This window comes from Pongo abelii, chromosome 9 (genome assembly GCF_028885655.2).
Source record: "Pongo abelii isolate AG06213 chromosome 9, NHGRI_mPonAbe1-v2.0_pri, whole genome shotgun sequence".
Classification (NCBI taxonomy): Eukaryota; Metazoa; Chordata; class Mammalia; order Primates; family Hominidae; genus Pongo; species Pongo abelii.
This window is the reverse complement of record NC_071994.2, coordinates 72,093,004-72,112,228: the sequence shown is the minus strand read 5'-3', so window position 1 is coordinate 72,112,228 and position 19,225 is coordinate 72,093,004. Positions and strand designations below refer to the sequence as shown.

The following is a 19,225-nucleotide window of genomic DNA, read 5'->3' as shown; positions in this document are numbered from 1 at the left end:
TCATTTAGCATTAGGTATATCTCCTAGTGCTATCCCTCTCCCCCCCGCCCCCCACCACATAACAGTCCCCGGTGTGTGATGTTCCTCTTCCTGTGTCCATGTGTTCTCATTGTTCATTTCCCACCTATGAGTGAGAACATGCGGTGTTTGGTTTTTTGTCCTTGTGATAGTTTGCTGAGAATGATAGTTTCCAGCTTCATCCATGTCCCTAAAAAGGACATGAACTCTCCATTTTTTATGGCTGCATGGTATTCCATGGTGTATATGTGCCACATTTTCTTAATCCAGTCTATCATTGTTGGACATTTGGGTTGGTTCCAAGTCTTTGTTATTGTGAATAGTGCCACAATAAACATACGCGTGCATGTGTCTTTATAGCAGCATGATTTATAATCCTTTGAGTATACACCCAGTAATGGGATGGCTGGGTCAAATGGTATTTCTAGTTCTAGATCCCTGAGGAATGGCCACACTGACTTCCACAATGGTTGAACTAGTTTACAGTCCCACCAACAGTGTAAAAGTGTTCCTATTTCTCCACATCCTCTCCAGCACCTGTTGTTTCCTGACTTTTTAATGATTGCCATTCTAACTGGTGTGAGATGGTATCTCATTGTGGTTTTGATTTGCATTTCTCTGATGGCCAGTGATGATGAGCATTTTTTCATGTGTTTTTTGGCTGCATAAATGTCTTCTTTTGAGAAGTGTCTGTTCATATCCTTTGCCCACTTTTTGATGGGGTTGTTTATTTTTTTCTTGTAAATTTGTTGGAGTTCGTTGTAGATTCTGGATATTAGCCCTTTGTCAGATGAGTAGGTTGTAAAAATTTTCTCCCATTTTGTAGGTTGCCTGCTCACTCTGATGGTGGTTTCTTTTGCTGTGCAGAAGCTCTTTAGTTTAATTAGATCCCATTTGTCAATTTTGGCTTTTGTTGCCTTGCTTTTGGTGTTTTAGACATGAAGTCCTTGCCCATGCCTATGTCCTGAATGGTATTGCCGAGGTTTTTTTCTAGGGTTTTTATGGTTTTAGGTCTAACATGTAAGTCTTTAATCCATCTTGAATTAATTTTTGTATAAGGTGTAAGGAAGGGATCCAGTTTCAGCTTTCTACATATGGCTAGCCAGTTTTCCCAGCACCATTTATTAAATAGGGAATCCTTTCCCCATTTCTTGTTTTTGTCAGGTTTTCAAAGATCAGATAGTTGTAGATATGCAGCATTATTTCTGAGGGCTCTGTTCTGTTCCATTGGTCTAGATCTCTGTTTTGGTACCAGTACCATGCTGTTTCAGTTACTGTAGCATTTTAGTATAGTTTGAAGTCAGGTAGCATGATGCCTCCAGCTTTGTTCTTTTGGCTTAGGATTGACTTGGCGATGCGTGCTCTTTTTTTGGTTCCATGTGAACTTTAAAGTAGTTTTTTCCATTTCTGTGAAGAAAGTCATTGGTAGCTTGATGGGGATGGCATTGAATCTGTAAATTACCTTGGGCAGTATGGCCATTTTCACAATGTTGATTCTTCCTACCCATGAGCATGGAATGTTCTTCCATTTGTTTGTATCCTCTTTTATTTCACTGAGCAGTGGTTTGTAGTTCTCCTTGAAGAGGTCCTTCACATCCCTTGTAAGTTGGATTCCTAGGTATTTTATTCTCTTTGAAGCAATTGTGAATGAGAGTTCACTCATGATTTGGCTTTCTGTTTGTCTGTTATTGGTGTATAGGAATGCTTGTGATTTTTGCACATTGATTTTGTATCCTGAGACTTTGCTGAAGTTGCTTATCAGCTTAAGGAGATTTTGGGCTGAGACGATGGGGTTTTGTAGATATACAATCATGTCATCTGCAAACAGGGACAATTTCACTTCCTCTTTTCTTAATTGAATGCCCTTTATTTCCTTCTCCTGCCTGATTGCCCTGGCCAGAACTTCCAACACTATGTTGAATAGGAGTGGTGAGAGAGGGCATCCCTGTCTTGTGCCAGTTTTCAAAGGGAATGCTTCCAGTTTTTGTCCATTCAGTATGATATTGGCTGTGGGTTTGTCATAGATAGCTCTTATTATTTTGAGATACATCCCATCAATACCTAATTTATTGAGAGTTTTTAGCATGAAGGGCTGTTGAATTTTGTCAAAGGCCTTTTCTGCATCAATTGAGATAATCATGTGGTTTGTGTCTTTGGTTCTGTTAATATGCTGGATTATTTTTATTGATTTTCATATGTTGAACCAGCCTTGCATCCCAGGGATGAAGCCCACTTGATCATGGTGGATAAGCTTTTTGATGTGCTGCTGGATTTGGTTTGCCAGTATTTTATTGAGGATTTTTGCATCCATGTTCATCAAGGATATTGTTGTAAAATTCTCTTTTTTTATTGTGTCTCTGCCCGGCTTTGGTATCAGGATGATGCTGGCCTCATAAAATGAGTTAGGGAGGATTCCCTCATTTTCTATTGATTGGAATAATTTCAGAAGGAATGGTACCAGCTCCTTCTTGTACCTCTGGCAGAATTCGGCTGTGAATCCATGTGGTCCCGGACTTTTTTTGGTTGGTAAGCTATTAATTATTGCCTCAATTTCAGAGCCTGTTATTGGTCTATTCAGAGATTCAACTTCTTCCTGGTTTAATCTTGGGAGAGTGTATGTGTCGATGAATTTATCCATTTCTTCTAGATTTTCTAGTTTATTTGCATAGAGGTGGTTGTAGTATTCTCTGATGGTAGTTTGTATTTCTGTGGGATTGGTGGTGATATCCCGTTTGTCATTTTTTTATTGTGTCTATTTGATTCTTCTCTCTTTTCTTCTTTATTAGTCTTGCTAGTGGTCTATCAATTTTGTTGATCTTTTCAAAAAACCAGTTCCTGGATTCACTGATTTTTTGAAGGGTTTTTTGCGTCTCTATCTCCTTCAGTTCTGCTCTGATCTTACTTATTTCTTGCCTTTTGCTAGCTTTTGAATGTGTTTGCTCTTGCTTCTCTAGTTCTTTTAATTGTGATGTTAGGGTGTCAATTTTAGATCTTTCCTGCTTTCTCTTGTGGGCATTTAGTGCTATAAATTTCCCTCTACACTCTGCTTTGAATGTGTCCCAGAAATTCTGGTGTGTTGTGTCTTTGTTCTCGTTGATTTCAAAAAACATCTTTATTTCTGCCTTCATTTCGTTATGTACCCAGTAGTCATTCCAGAGCAGGCTGTTCAGTTTCCATGTAATTGAGCGGTATTGAGTGAGTTTCTTAATCCTGAGTTCTAGTTGGATTGCACTGTGGTCTGAGAGACAGTTTGTTATAGTTTCTGTTCTTTTACATTTGTTGAGGAGTGCTTTACTTCCAACTATGTGGTCAATTTTGGAATAGGTGTGGTGTGGTGCTGAAAAGAATGTATATTCTGTTGATTTGGGGTGGAGAGTTCTGTAGATGTCTATTAGGTCTTCTTGGTGCACAGCTGAGTTCAATTCCTGGATATCCTTGTTAACTTTCTGTCTCATTGATCTGTCTGATGTTGACAGTTGTGTGTTAAAGTCTCCCATTATTATTGTGTGGGAGTCTAAGTCTCTTTGTAGGTCACTAAGGACTTGCTTTATGAATCTGGATGCTCCTGTATTGGGTGCATATATATTTAGGATAGTTAGTTCTTCTTGTTTAATTGATCCCTTTGCCATTATGTAATGGCCTTCTTTGTCTCTTTTGATCTTTGTTGGTTTAAAGTCTGTTTTATCTGAGACTAGGATTGCAATCCCTGCCTTTTTTTGTTTTCCATTTTCTTGGTAGATCTTCCTCCATCCCTTTATTTTGAGCCTACATGTGTCTCTGCACGTGAGATGGTTTTCCTGAATACAGCACACTGATGGGTCTTGACTCTTTATCCAGTTTGCCAGTCTGTGCCTTTTAATTGGAGCATTTAGCCCATTTACATTTAAGGTGAGTATTGTTATGTGTGAATTTAATCCTGTCATTATGATGTTAGCTGGTTATTTTGCTCGTTAGTTGATGCAGTTTCTTCCTTGCATTGATGGTCTTTACAATTTGGCATGTTTTTGCAGTGGCTGATACTGGTTCTTCCTTTCCATGTTTAGTGCTTCCTTCAGGAGATCTTTTAGGGCAGGCCTGGTGGTGACAAAATCTCTCAGCATTTGCTTGTCTGTAAAGGATTTTATTTTTCCTTCACTTATGAAGCTTAGTTTGGCTGGATATGAAATTCTGGGTTGAAAATTCTTTTCTTTAAGAATGTTGAATATTGGCCCCCACTCTCTTCTGGCCACTCTCTTCGGCTCGGTAGAGTTTCTGCCGAGAGATCAGCTGTTAGTCTGATGGGCTTCCTTTTGTGGGTAACCTGACCTTTCTCTCTGGCTGCCCTTAACATTTTTTCCTTCATTTCAACTTTGGTGAATCTGACAATTATGTGTCTTGGAGTTGCTCTTCTCGAGGAGTATCTTTGTGGCGTTCTCTGTATTTCCTGAATCTGAAGGTTGGCCTGCCTTGCTAGATTGGGGAAGTTCTGGATAATATCCTGCAGAGTGTTTTCCAACTTGGTTCCATTCTCCCTGTCACTTTCAGGTACACCAATTAGATGTAGATTTGGTCTTTTCACAGAGTTCCATATTTCTTGGAGGCTTTGTTTCTTTTTATTCTTTTTTCTCTAAACTTCTCTTCTGACTTCATTTCATTCATTTGATCTTCCATCACTGATACCCTTTCTTCCAGTTGATCGCATCGATTACTGAGGCTTGTGCATTCGTCACATAGTTCTCCTGCCTTGGTTTTCAGCTCCATTAGGTCCCTTAAGGACTTCTGTGCATTAGTTATTCTAGTTATCCATTCATCTTATTTTTTTTCAAAGTTTTTAACTACTTTGCCATTTGTTCGAACTTCCTCCTTTAGCTTGGAGTAGTTTGATCTTCTGAAGCCTTCCTCTCTCAACTCGTCAAAGTCATTCTCCGTCCAGCTTTGTTCTGTTGCTGGTGAGGAGCTGCATTCCTTTGGAGGAGGAGAGGCACTCTCATTTTTAGAGTTTCCAGTTTTTCTGCTCTGTTTTTACCCCATCTTTGTGGTTTTATCTACCTTTGGTCTTTGATGATGGTGATGTACTCATGGGTTTTTGGTGTGGATGTCCTTTCTGTTTGTTAGTTTTCCTTCTAACAGTCAGGACCCTCAGCTGCAGGTCTGTTGGAGTTTACTGGAGTTCCACTCCAGACACTGTTTTCCTGGGTATCAGCAGCGGTGCCTGCAGAACAGCGGATATTGGTAAACCGCAAATGCTGCTGCCTGATCGTTCCTCTGGAGGTTTTGTCTCAGAGGAATACCCAGCTGTGTGAGGTGTCAGTCCACCCCTAATGGGGGGTGCCTCCCAGTTAGGCTACTCAGGGGTCAGGGACCCACTTGAGGAGGCAGTCTGCCCATTCTCAGATCTCAAGCTATGTGCTGGGAGAACCACTACTCTCTTCAAAGCTGTCAGACAGGGACATTTAAGTCTGCAGAGCTTATTGCTGTCTTTTGTTTGTCTGTGCCCTGCCCCTAGAGGTGGAGCCTACAGAGGCAGGCATGCCTCCTTGAGCTGTGGTGGACTCCACCCAGTTCGAGCTTCCAGGCCGCTTTGTTTACCTGCTCAAGCCTGGGCAATGGTGGGCACCCCTCCCCCAGCCTCACTGCCACCTTGCCCTTTGATCTCAGACTGCTGTGCTAGCAATGAGCAAGGCTCCGTGGGCATAGGACCTTCTGAGCCAGGTGCGGGATATAATCTCCTGGTGTGCTGTTTGTTAAGCCCGTTGGAAGAGTGCAATATTAGGGTGGGAGTGACCCGATTTTCCAGGTGCCATCTGTCACCCCTTTCTTTGACTAGGAAAGGGAATTCCCTGACCCCTTGCATTTCCTGGGTGAGGTGATGCCCTGCCCTGCTTCAGCTCACGCACAGTGCACTGCACCTACTGTCCTGCACCCACTGTCTGGCACTCCCCAGTGAGATGAACCCGGTACCTCAGTTGGAAATGCAGAAATCACCCGTCTTCTGCGTCACTCACTCTGGGAGCTGTAGACTGGAGCTGTTCCTATTCAGCCATCTTGGCTCCACCTCCCCCCCACTTTTTTTTTTGTGACGGAGTCTCATGCTGTCACCTGGGCTGGAATGCAGTGGCACGATCTTGGCTCACTGCAACCTCTGCCTCCCAGGATCAAGCGATTCTCCTGCCTCAGCCTCCCAAATTGCTGGGATTACACGTGCCTGCCACCACACCAGGCTAATTTTTTATATTTTTAGTAGAGACGGGGTTTCACTATGTTGGCCAGGCTGATTGAACTCCTGATGTCGTGATCTGCCCATCTAGGCCTCCCAAAGTGCTGGGATTACAGGTGTGAGCCACCACTCCCAGCCTAGAATAACTTCTTAAATGCTTTTATTGTTGACTGAATTTATTTCTTCCTTGATAGTTTCTACTTTGGGTTGATAATTAAAAAACACTCTTATCTCTGAGATTATATACATGTCTTCCCATATTTTTATTCTAGTTTTTTCGTGACTGGATTTTACCTTCACACCTAATAGTGTAATCGATTGTGGTGTATGCAGTTAAGCATTTCACTTTACTCTTTCCAAAGAGTCTAGCTGTTCAATTACTATTTGTTTTTTATTTCCAGGCTAAATTTAAAAGCTATATTTTTATATATCAGATTATTATATTTTAGTGAGATTCAGTTTTTGGATTTCTATTTATTCCACTATCTGACTTACACATGAGTGATATTAATTTAATATGATTTTAGAATGAAGAAAATGAAGCCATTTTTAGATAAACCAAAAGTAACAATGTATTTCCAGCAGAAAGAGATAATATTAAGGATACTCAGAAAAAATAGAATAAACTTAGAGAGAAGGTTAGAAGTGAAGAAAAGCATGTAAAACATTTTGTAAATAAGTGTAAACATTTCTTCACTATTTAATAATAATACTAGGAAATCTAGGAAGTAAAACTATACAAAATATCTAAAATATATATATATATAAAATTATAGATTGGGAAGGGGAAAATGAAGATAAAGTGCTAAAATTTATTGTATTGTTTTGGAAAAGAGTAAACAGTCAAATGGATATTTGTATCTGAAAAATCAAGAATGCAATTCTAATCATCAAGATGCATTTTTTTATTTTTTAGTTTTTTGATTCATGTAATGTCTATTTTTTCCTTTTTTATTATTCTTCAACTTTATTGAGGTATCATTCACGAATAAAAATTGTATATATTTAAGGTGTAAAACATGATGTTGTAATATATGTATACCTTGTGAAATGATTACCACAATCAAGCTAATTAACATACCCGTTATCTCACATAGTTACCTTTTTCTTGTGGTAAACACTTTTAAGATCTACTCTCGGCCAGGCCCGGTGGCTCACGCCTGTAATCCCAGCCCTTTGGGTGGCCGAAGCGGGCGGACCAGCCTGACCAACATGGAGAAACCCCGTCTCTACTAAAAATACAAAATTAGCTGGGCATGGTGTCGCATGCCTGTAATCCCAGCTACTTGGAAGGCTGAGGCAGGAGATTTGCTTGAACCCGGGAGGCGGAGGTTGCAGTGAGCCAAGATCTTGCCATTGCACTCCAGCCTGGACAACAAGAGCAAAACTCCATCTAAAAAAAAAAAAAAAAAAAAAATCTACTCTCTTTGCAAATTTTAAATATACTTACAGTACAATTAACTACAGTCATGATGCTGTACATTAGATATCTAGAATGTATTCATCCCACATAACTGAAATTTTGTACCCTTTGAATAAGAGTTTCCTGATTCTCCCACCCCCAACCCCTGGAAACCATACCTCTACTGTCTCCATGAGTTTGATTTTTTTATGTTTCACATATGAGCAAGGTTGTGCAGTATTTGTCTTTTTGTGTCGGGCTTATTTTCCTTAGTTTTACATCCTCCAGATTCATCAATTCTGCCATAAATGGCAGGATTTCCTTCTTTTTAATTTTTTTATTTTCTTATTTTTAATTTTTTGTTTGTTATTGAATCATATGAGTTTCTTATATATTTTGGATATTAACCAAAATATATAAGAAATATTTGGTTTGCAAATATGCCATTTCATGAGTCACCTTTCATTTGTTCATTGTTTTCTTTTTTGTGTGGAAATGTTTTAGTTTGATGTAGCCTCACTTCATTTTTCCTTTTGTTGCCTTTGCTTCTCATATCAAATTCAAAAAATGGCTGCAACATGAATATTAGAATTTTCTTCTTATGATTTCTTTTAAAATTTTTATGGTTTTAGGTCTTAGTTTAATTCTTTAACCCACTTGAATTTATTTTTGTTTATGGTGTAAGACAAGGGTCCAATTTCATTTCCTTTTGAGGGTTTCACCCTCTCATATCATAAAATTCTTCTATATACCCTTCTATCATCACTTATTACTGATTATATGCCTTGATTTCAGAATCTTGCCAACTAGATTCAGAATTCGACTGGGAGAGAGGACAAGGACCACTTGAGACTCATATTTTATTTCCAAAATCTAGCATCTACCTACCTAGGTATTGAATAAGAAAAATAAAGTTAAGGTTGTTGATGGTAACACTATGCTAATAACTGCAGAGCCAGAAGCACCATAAGGGGCACGATAAGGGAGACAGCAGATCTCTAATCTCTTCCTGAATACTAATCTTAAACATCCTGAGGAAGAATGGGACTTCCATTTGGGGTGGGCCTATGACAGGGTAATAAGACAGTAGTGAATATCAAGCTACAAAAAGCTCCCTTCCACATTCTTCTCAGTCCTACATTTTCATACTAAGCCCAGTCCTTCCAAAGCAGACTGTGAAAGAGTGAAAGTTCCGGGAGACTAGCACTGCAGATTCTGGGTCACTGTGAGTGGGGGAGGCAGGGAAGAAGGGCTCACAGGACAGTCAAACCATGACCCCTGTTTTTCATTCTTCAGGTAGACCTCTATAAGACAACAGAGACAACTAAGACTGAGTGGCCAGGCGAGGGAAACCATCTGGCCGTAAAACATGGAAGGAACACTTTAGGGGAAAGGTAATATCTCTAAGCAAGAGAACTGAGTGGAGTCAAGGCTGAGAGATGCAGGATAAGAAAATGGATAGTGAAAAGACATTCATGAGGACAGCTAAAACAATAAGTAATGTAAAATATAGCATAGCAAAACTTTAACCTCCAAATCAAGCCTCCACTTGAATCCTTTTCTGAGGGATGAATAAGGCATAGGCATCAGGGGCTGTTGCCAACGTGCATTAGCTGTTTGCAGCCTCACATTCTTTCATGGAGTTCAAGATATAGTGTATTTTCCCAAGGTTTGAACTAGCTCTTCATTTCTTTATGTTTTAAATGCACTGACCTCCCACATGCCCTTTTTAGTAAAATATTCAGAAATAATTTAAATACACCATTGCAATGAAAATAAATGTTTTTTATTAGGCAGAATCCAGATGCTCAAGGCCCTTCATAATATCCCCCAGTTTAGTAGTTGGACTTAGGGAACAAAGGAACCTATAATACAAATTGGACAGCAAGAAAGCGAGCTTAGTGGTACTTGTGGGCCAGGGCATTAGCCACACCAGCCACCACTTTCTGATAGGCAGCCTGCACTTGCGGGGTGAATTCTTTGCCAAAGTGATGGGCCAGCACACAGACCAGCACATTGCCCAGGAGCTGTGGGAGGGAGACAAGAGGTATGAACATGATTAGCAAAAGGGCCTAGCTTGGACTCACAATAATCCAGCCTTATCCCAACCATAAAATAAAAGCAGAATGATAGCTGGATTGTAGCTGCTATTAGCAATATGAAACCTCTTACGTCAGTTACAATTTATAGGCAGAAATATTATATTTATATGCAGAAATATTTATATGCAGAAATATTGCTATTGCCTTAACCCAGAAATTATCACTGTTATTCTTTAGAATGGTGCAAAGAGGCATGATACATTGTATGATTATTGCCCTGAAAGAAAGAGATTAGGGAAAGTATTAGAAATAAAATAAACAAAAAAGTATATTAAAACAAGAAAGCATTTTTTAAAATTACAAATGCAAAATTACCCTGATTTGGTCAATATGTGTACACATATTGAAACATTATGCTTTAACCCATATATATGTATAATGATTATGTATCAATTAAAAATAAAAGAAAATAAAGTAGGTAGATTATGAATATGCAAATAAGCACACATATATTCCAAATAGTAATGTACTATTTGGCAGTACATTATACTAGGCAGACTGTGTAAACTTTTTTTTTAAGTTACTTAATGTATCTCAGAGATATTTCCTTTTGTTATACACAACGTTAAGGCATTAAGGATAATAGTAAAAATTGCAGAGAAGAAAAAAAAGAAAGCAAGAATTAAACAAAAGAAAACAATTGTTATGAACAGCAAATAAAAGAAACTAAAATGATCCTGAGAGTTCCACACTGATGCAATCATTCGTCAGTTTCCCATTCTAAACTGTACCCTGATACTTATCCCCCTCCTATGACATGAACTTAACTATAGAAAAGAAGGGGAAAGAAAACATCAATGGTACCATAGACTCACCCTGAAGTTCTCAGGATCCACGTGCAGCTTGTCACAGTGCAGCTCACTCAGCTTGGCAAAGGTGCCCTTGAGGTTGTCCAGGTGAGCCAGGCCATCACTAAAGGCACCGAGCACTTTCTTGCCATGAGCCTTCACCTTAGGGTTGCCCATAACAGCATCAGGAGTGGACAGATCCCCAAAGGACTCAAAGAACCTCTGGGTCCAAGGGTAGACCACCAGCAGCCTAAGGGTGGGAAAATAGCCCAATAGGCAGAGAGAGTCAGAGCCTATCAGAAACCCAAGAGTCTTCTCTGTCTCCACATGCCCAGCTTCTATTTGTCTCCTTAAGCCTGTCTTGTAACCTTGATACCAACCTGCCCAGGGCCTCACCACCAACTTCATCCACGTTCACCTTGCCCCACAGGGCAGTAACAGCAGACTTCTCCTCAGGAGTCAGGTGCACCATGGTGTCTGTTTGAGGTTGCTAGTGAACACAGTTGTGTCAGAAGCAAATGTAAGCAATAGATGGCTCTGCCCTAACTTTTATGCCCAGCCCTGGCTCCTGCCCTCCCTGCTCCTGGGAGTAGATTGGCCAACCCTAGGGTGTGGCTCCACAGGGTGAGGTCTAAGTGATGACAGCCATACCTGTCCTTGGCTCTTCTGGCACTGGCTTAGGAGTTGGACTTCAAACCCTCAGCCCTCCCTCTAAGACATATCTCTTGGCCCCATACCATCAGTACAAATTGCTACTAAAAACATCCTCCTTTGCAAGTGTATTTACGTAATATTTGGAATCACAGCTTGGTAAGCATATTGAAGATCGTTTTCCCTATTTTCTTATTACACAAATAAGAAATTGATGCACTAAAAGTGGAAGAGTTTTGCCTACCATAATTCAGCTTTGGGATATGTAGATGGATCTTTTCCTATGTCTCCAGAATATGCAAAATACTTACAGGACAGAATGGATGAAAACTCTACCTCAGTTCTAAGCATATCTTCTCCTGATTTGGATTAAAACCTTCTGGTAAGAAAAGAAAAAAAAAACATATATATATATATATATATATATATATATATATATATATACACACATACATATACATATATATACATTCATTCATTTGTTGTTGTTTTTCTTAATTTGCTCATGCATGCTAATAAATTATGTCTAAAAATAGAATAAATACAAATCAATGTGCTCTGTGCAACAGTTACTTATTAAGTTTTGGGAAATGAGAGATAAAAAACTACAGACCTCTTAATGCAGTCAAAAATACAAATAAATAAAAAGTCACTTACAGCCCAAAGTGTGACTAACAGTGGGGTAATCAGTGGTGTCAAATAGGAGGTTAACTGGGGACATCTAACTGTTTCTGCCTGGACTAATCTGCAAAAGTGTCTGGGGGAACAAAAAGCCTCTGTGACTTAAAAAGTAGGGGTAGGAAGGGAAAAGGGCTTCTACTTGGCTCAGATTATTTTTTCCTCTAGTCCACTAAGAATATTGCGTTTTAAAATCATTTCCTTGATTCAAGTTCCTATTTCTCTTTATATTTTGTTTGTTTAAAAGTCCTTTACTAAAATTTACTCTTCTTTCTCTATAGCTTTCCAACATGATCTCCTTTCTCCCATCCCCCTCTACTTTTTCCCCCTTGTACTAAATTAACTCCTCAGGTGAGGAAAAACTTTTGAAGTGCAGAGTTCTGCTTCCTGCTATTAAAAGATGTAATTAAAACAGCAAAGGTAGCAAGCATTTATGAGGTCAGTGTAGGGTCTCAGTGTTCCCTGAGGGCCCTGTCAGTCATTTTGAATCCTGCCCCTACCCGGAAACACATGTCGTTTTAGTAAGGAAAGTTATACTTTTACTTTCCATGTTTCTCCTACTTCTTCATTTCAGCTCTAACACTCTGAAACTACAATTACACAAAATAAAATAAAATAAAATAATAAAATTTAGGTTAACCAAAAGAAACTGAATCCTCTATTTCTAGTTGTCAGAAGGAAATTTACAAATTTCTTATTTCCATTGCTTTATTCTCTTAAATACTTTCTCTATTATTGCTAAATAAATAAAGATCTCTCACTTTTTCTACCTGTCTCAACCCTCATCAGGTACTTGTGAAAAAAATCTCACTCTCATTCTCACACACGCAGAAAGTGTTTGGTTCTTCTATAGCTATCTGGAGCCTAGATTAAAAAATTATGCCTATATATGATTATAGAGGTAAGAGAGATAAAATTTAAGTATTTTCTTTTTATATTCATTCCTCTGTAAGAAATGAAAGCAATGAGGATCTAGGAACACATGTATCCCTGAGAAAAGATTTCACATGTTGAATCCTGGGAAAAGACGTCTTTAAAATATTTTAAATGTTAAAACATATAGATTTGACTTGACTTTTAGATTTTGGATTTTATTTTATTAAATTTAAACCTGTATTAGCATTAGCATTGTTTTAGATTCAGACTGTTTTCAAGACCCTGTTTCACATCTCTGATATAAGAGGCATGTATATGTGAAATAAAGTGTTCTGCGGAAGTTTGAATATGTCTTTTGCAAATATCCCGGGTCAAAGAAAATCCACACTTTATGAAATTATAATATAGGTTATATTTATAGTATTCTGAAAGACTAAAATTGTCAAAGCAACAGCTTTGAAATCCTGATTGGCAGAAATTGTCACCTTCTAAAAGACTTACCCTACAACTTCTTATGCTCAGAAATAATTTTCCTAAGTTTTTCTGTTTTGTTTTCTTTTTTAAATGATGAACTATGGATCCTTCTCTTGTGTTGGCAACTGCTGCAGATACCATCATCCTGGCTTCAAGGCAGGGGTTGCTTTTCCAATGGTAGTTACTTAGTGCGACTAGAGTGTAATGCAGACTTTTCTTTCTATTACCCATAATATCCTGCAGGGACAAGGCTGCAAGCTATACTAAGACCATCAAAAGCCCAGGCATACCAGGCAAAAATAAGTTTCAAGAAGCAATAAATAGTGCACATTTGGTTATGATCAGAGCCTCAGTTTCAAATCTAAATCAGCATTCAAAGTTCCTGAAAAACTACTCAAGCTCACTGACATCTTCACTATTGTGAGCTTGCTTCTACTCTGTGAATGGATGCCACAGCAGGTGCAGGTCTATTCTACTTTTATTCCAGCCCCACTGACCACAACACACACACACACACACACACACACACACACACACACACACACACACACACACACACACACACAAGTCCTCAAAAAAGAGACAGTGAGAGAGACAGAGGTCCATTTTCTTTACTCCAGTCTATTAATCTTTCTTAAGTCCTAATGTTTTATACCAGAATGGCCCTAGTCTGAGTATACTTAGAGGATGAATATTAACTTCCTCCATTAAAATCATGACACTCATCTATGGGAGTGTGGTTTTATCATTTGTTTCAAAAGCAGCACTCGACTAGAGTATTTTTATACATGCTCTACTTTTTAGTCTAAAATTCCCCAAGTGAGACATTTTAGCAATCTACTGTATATGTTCCTAGGTCAAGCACAGTCTAACTACTTGCTACAGACTTCTCTCCCAGATACACAATCTCTCAGTAAACACAACTTAGCATCTCTCAGAATTAATTAATTAAAATGAAATAAAAATGCTCCAAGAAAACCAGAACCCATAGAAACAAACCGCATACACACAAAATAGTTTGGAAATAGGATAGTTTAGTTCACTTTAAAAAGTTGTATTTCTTACCAAAAAGCAATAAAGTCAACACAGACACAACTTTCCTAAAGTATATGCATAATTATTACAGAGAAATTTATATTTCAGTCTACACCTTGTTCATTAATATTTCCTCCACTGGGCTCAGATTTTCATTCAGAATTAGCTTTTTTTTAACCTCATTAAGTGGGCCAAGGTGTCAATTTATGGAGAGCAGAGGTACAGTCTTCAGATAAATTTGAGACTGCATCTCTTTAGAGGTAGAATCTTGGCTTCAGTCTGAACACCCTTTACAAACATGTAGGCATTAATTCAGAGGACTGCTCTGAAGCTCAAGAGATGGATGATTTAGGAGACTATTATGCTTACTTCTCCTGACATTAAATTATTTTATTTAAAAATTTTCATTAACTCAAATTCACATTATTACATCCTCTCTTCCCTTCCTCTCTCCCTCTCTTTCACACACACACACACACACACACACACACACACACACACCCTTTCATTCAGACATATCGAACATAGTTTATAAAGCAACGCCATAGTGAGAAAAGAAAAGCAACCATTTGATAAATTATCAAATAAAATTAAAGCCAAATCTTGAGGAATTAATTCCACTCCTATACTTTGTTTTAACTTTTATTTTAAATTTGGGGGTACATGTACAAGTTATATAGGTAAATTGCATGTCACTGGGTTTTGATGTACAGATTATTTCATCACTCAGTGATGAACTTAGTACCCAATAGGTACTTTTTCATCGTCTCCCTCTTCCCACCCTCAACCCTCAAGTAGGCCTGGGTGTCTGTTGATCTCTTCTTTGTGTCCATGTGTATCATCATTTAGCTCCCACACTCCTAGACTCTTACAAAAGCTCTACTCTAACAAATAATTTTAATGTAACAACAAGGTGTCAAGTCTTTTTTCATCTCTTGTCCTCCTCATCCTCAATATGAAGATAGCAATGCCTAGCATATAGTAATTGTGTGTGCTCGGCACATGTCCCATCCAGGTGATGTTCTCATGAATTCTCTGGTATTGGGATTTTTAGGGCCAACTTCTTGCCTAGATTCACTGACTACTTCTAATGGTGTAGGAATAGAAGAAGGTATAGTAAGCTATATTTGCTCTTTTTTTGACTTTTGGAGAAAGGAAGGTAGTTTGTTTTCCCTATCAAGATCATAAGGTCTGCAATCTCTCTTACTGTCTTTCAAATACCACACAAGTATCTCCTTTTAATATCTTACTCTTATGAGAACTTCCCTATTCTCAGGAATGTGAAAGTGATCTTCCCCAAAATGCCCTGAGTAGCTCTGCTTCTGATATGTAAACCAGTGGTTCCTAAATATCCTATTCAGATATAAAGAGTTCTCAGTGCCTACTATGTATAATGACTTAAGGAAAACACATGGCTATAAAAGAGCTTCTGCTGCCAGTCAATTCAAAATATTGTGATCAAAACAGTTAACTATAATGCATTGTCAGTATATTCTGGCAGTACAGACAGAATTACTGTGAAAGCACTTTCAAACACAAGGAAACAACAGATTCTGTTTAGGTATTCAAGTAAGTTTAAAATTAATCAACATGCATATAATACAGATTTTTAAAAATGTATACAACTGAGAAAGTTCTAAAAATCCTTCTAATTTTACCTATGGCAAAAATGGTGCTCAAAGAAAAAAAACTACTACCTATGAGAAAGGAAATGACTGTTTGGTTGTTTACTGCATGCTTCCTCTTTGTATGTTGTAGCGTTAACAACAAAGAAACACTGTGCAATGGTATTATTAATATTGTCCCCTAATTCCAGAAGTTCTAAAGCAAGGAATAATCATTCCTTCATTTACTCATTTACTCATTCGTTCATTCATTCACTGTTTTCTTGAATAAATATTTTCTTGCTGCCCATTGATGAATTTAATATAAGGCACAGTAGGCATGTAAGAAGGTAGAGAATAGGCAGAATTGTTTATAAAGCACAGAGTGTGTGTGTGTGCATGAAATAAGAAAAATATAAAATTTAAAAAATGATGTGGGGGAGAGTTTGGAAAGATTTTTTGGGTAGTATCGAAAAGTTTATTGTGGCTGGGGTCAAGAGAGGTCACAAGTAATACGTGAGCAATGAATCTTAAATATGGGAAGATAAGAGGAAATTCTTTACAGAGATGTTCTGGGGCAAGTAAGAGAAGGAAGCTATTTCTTGGAGCAGGAACACTTGATGGGGTATAGTATTATGGGCTACAATGTGCAGGCAAAGGAAGTAGGAGGAAAGAGAACGTAACATTGTCTTGAGCAATCACTATGCCTTTAACTGAGCACATTATTTTCTCAGTAATTGTTGGAGTTTAATCGTAGCATTACCCTTGAGGCTACGTCTTAGGGTTGAGGTCTTCCCTGGAGCCTCTGCAGTGCCAGTATTATCTCTGTATCAAAAGTTCTTGATAATTTCTGCTCTTTGGAGGTAGAAGTGTCATCCATTAATGCATTGTGTGGTTCCCTTGCTTTTCTCTTTTCCCATGTACTCTTTGTAAAATAAACAAGTGCTCCCTATCTGTAGACCCTCAGGAACCTTCTTACATACCTGGACAAAAAAATGAAATAAGTGAAATTAATCAGGAAATTGAGCTGAACATTCTTTATTAGGCAGAAGCCATACCCTTGAAGTAGGCATTGTGTTCCCAAGTTCAGAAAATAGAATCTAGGGAAATAGGGTCTTCTTATGGTTAGCAGGAAACAGTCCAGGATCTCAATGGTACTTGTGAGCCAGGGCATTAGCCACACCAGCCACCACCTTCTGATAGGCAGCCTGCACCTGTGGGGTGAATTCCTTGCCAAAGTTGCGGGCCAGCACACACACCAGCACATTGCCCAAGAGCTGCAGAGAAGAGGTAGGCAGATACATGCATATGGTTAACAGAGAAATAAAGATTGGCTTCTGAGAAACTGAGCCAACACCCATTTTTTTCTGCCCAAATCTTAGACAAAACTGATCCCCAGGTTATTCCCATCAGCATGAATAAGTACATATATGAATGCATACATATAATATATATCTATACACACACACCCTCTATGTACTTAACTAGCATATAGTCTGTATATGTACCTATACACTATATATGCTGTATACTGCTATATACAAATTAATTCCAAATTAGTTTTAATTTTGTATGTGTATATAACATATACAAATTAATTACTATAAACAGATTAATAGATACAAATTAATTGATTAATCAGTGTGATGATGGGCTGTCTCCTAGCAATGACTTCTGCCCCACCTCCCTTGTAACTGTCTAGTCTTTCATAATCAAATATTCACTTTCCTTTCCATCCCATTTACTACAGAATTTATAAAATTCCAATTATTCCTTATTGTAAAATGCTTTATAGCCTCTAAAACAGTATTCTATGCCTCTCGTCTTTGAGTTGGAGCCTCTCCGATACCCATGTGGAGAGACAAAAGGATTATTCTAAGTGCAGAATTAGCAAATGAGAGCTGGTATGCATAATTTGAGTTGTAGTTAGAGAAGGAAAAGTGAAGGGAGGGGGTTGGGAGAGAAAGACAGGACATTAAATAATTTAAAATAGCAAGATTGTAAGGAAGGAAAAAATGCAGAATATTTAAATAAATTAACAAAATTTTAGAAGCATTAAATGATAAAATATAGTAAAATGACAAAAATGTGGGAGAAGAGCAGGTAGGTAAAAGAACCAAAATTAAGATTAGAAAGTAAAAAGAGAAAAGTGAAGCATCTCCTGGACTCACCCTGAAGTTCTCAGGATCCACGTGCAGCTTGTCACAGTGCAGCTCACTCAGCTGAGAAAAAGTGCCCTTGAGGTTGTCCAGGTGAGCCAGGCCATCACTAAAGGCACCTAGCACCTTCTTGCCATGAGCCTTCACCTTAGGGTTGCCCATAACAGCATCAGGAGAGGATAGATCCCCAAAGGACTCAAAGAACCTCTGGGTCCAAGGGTAGACCACCAGTAATCTGAGGGTAGGAAAACAGCCCAAGGGACAGAGAGAGTCAGTGCCTATCAGAAACCCAAGAGTCTTCTCTGTCTACACATGTCCAGCTTCCATTTGCCTCCTTGAGACTGTCTTGTAACCTTGATACCAACCTGCCCAGGGCCTCACCACCAACTGCATCCACATTCACTTTGCCCCACAGGGCATTGACAGCAGTCTTCTCCTCAGGAGTCAGATGCACCATGGTGTCTGTTTGAGGTTGCTGGTGAACACCGTTATGTCAGAAGCAAGTGTAAGCAACAGCTGGCTCTGCCCTCCCTTTTATGCTGGTCCTGTCCTCCCTGCTCCAGTGAGCAGGTTGGTTTAAGATAAGCAGGGTTTCATTAGCTTGTGAGAATGAAAAATGAACCTTCATTCCACTGTTCCCTTAACTTGCCCTGAGATTGGCTGTTCTGTCATGTGTGTCTTGACTCAGAAACCCTGTTCTCCTCTACATATCTCCCCACCGCATCTCTTTCAGCAGTTGTTTCTAAAAATATCCTCCTAGTTTCACTTATGCAGAAGTGTTTTAGTCTAATATAGTGGAATGTATCTTAGAGTTTAACTTATTTGTTTCTGTCACTTTATACTAAGAAAACTTATCCAAAAGCAGATGTTTTAACAAGTTGACTCAATATAAAGTTCTTCTTTGCCTCTAGGGATTTCTGTCTCCAAGAGAATTTTAAGAGATTGGAATGGACAAATCTATTGCTGCAGTTTAAACTTGCTTGCTTCCTCCTTCTTTTGGTAAATTCTTCCTATAATAAAACTCTAATTTTTTATGATATTGAAATAAATATCCATTAAAAGAATATTTAAAAAATGGATGGTGTTTATTTACCAGTTATTGAAATAGGTTCTGGAAACATGAATTTTAAGGGTAACATTTTAATGAAAGATAAAATCAAATATTATATACAAATATTTTGAATGTTTAAAATTATGGTATGACTAAAGAAAGAATGCAAAGTGCAAAGTAGATTTACTATA

The 19,225-nt window shown here is 38.3% G+C and overlaps 2 protein-coding genes across 2 annotated transcripts; both read right to left on the bottom strand.

Moving 5' to 3' along the window:
* Positions 1–9,380: 9,380 nt before the first annotated feature.
* HBB (hemoglobin subunit beta) lies at positions 9,381–11,058 on the bottom strand. The gene is made up of 3 exons (XM_002822127.6): positions 10,887–11,058; positions 10,534–10,756; positions 9,381–9,643 (listed from the first exon to the last, which is right to left on the bottom strand). Exons 1-3 carry the CDS (start codon positions 10,976–10,978, stop codon positions 9,515–9,517), a joined length of 444 nt encoding a protein of 147 aa, XP_002822173.1. The 5' UTR covers positions 10,979–11,058; the 3' UTR covers positions 9,381–9,514.
* Positions 11,059–16,361: 5,303 nt separating this feature from the next.
* Positions 16,362–18,490, bottom strand: LOC100439260 (hemoglobin subunit delta). The gene is made up of 3 exons (XM_002822129.6): positions 18,349–18,490; positions 17,996–18,218; positions 16,362–17,101 (listed from the first exon to the last, which is right to left on the bottom strand). The coding sequence occupies exons 1-3, from the start codon at positions 18,438–18,440 to the stop codon at positions 16,973–16,975; spliced, it is 444 nt and encodes a 147-aa protein (XP_002822175.1). The 5' UTR covers positions 18,441–18,490; the 3' UTR covers positions 16,362–16,972.
* Between the last annotated feature and the right edge of the window lie 735 nt (positions 18,491–19,225).

Coding starts and splice junctions, on each gene's coding strand:
- HBB (XM_002822127.6), bottom strand. CDS start 10,978: ATGGTGCACCTGACTCCTGAGGAGAAGTCTGCTGTTACTGCCCTGTGG. Junction 10,757..10,886: donor GGTGGTGAGGCCCTGGGCAG/GTTGGTATCAAG, acceptor TCCCACCCTTAG/GCTGCTGGTGGTCTACCCTT. Junction 9,644..10,533: donor TGGATCCTGAGAACTTCAGG/GTGAGTCTATGG, acceptor TCCCTCCCACAG/CTCCTGGGCAATGTGCTGGT.
- LOC100439260 (XM_002822129.6), bottom strand. CDS start 18,440: ATGGTGCATCTGACTCCTGAGGAGAAGACTGCTGTCAATGCCCTGTGG. Junction 18,219..18,348: donor GGTGGTGAGGCCCTGGGCAG/GTTGGTATCAAG, acceptor TCCTACCCTCAG/ATTACTGGTGGTCTACCCTT. Junction 17,102..17,995: donor TGGATCCTGAGAACTTCAGG/GTGAGTCCAGGA, acceptor TCTTCTCTGCAG/CTCTTGGGCAATGTGCTGGT.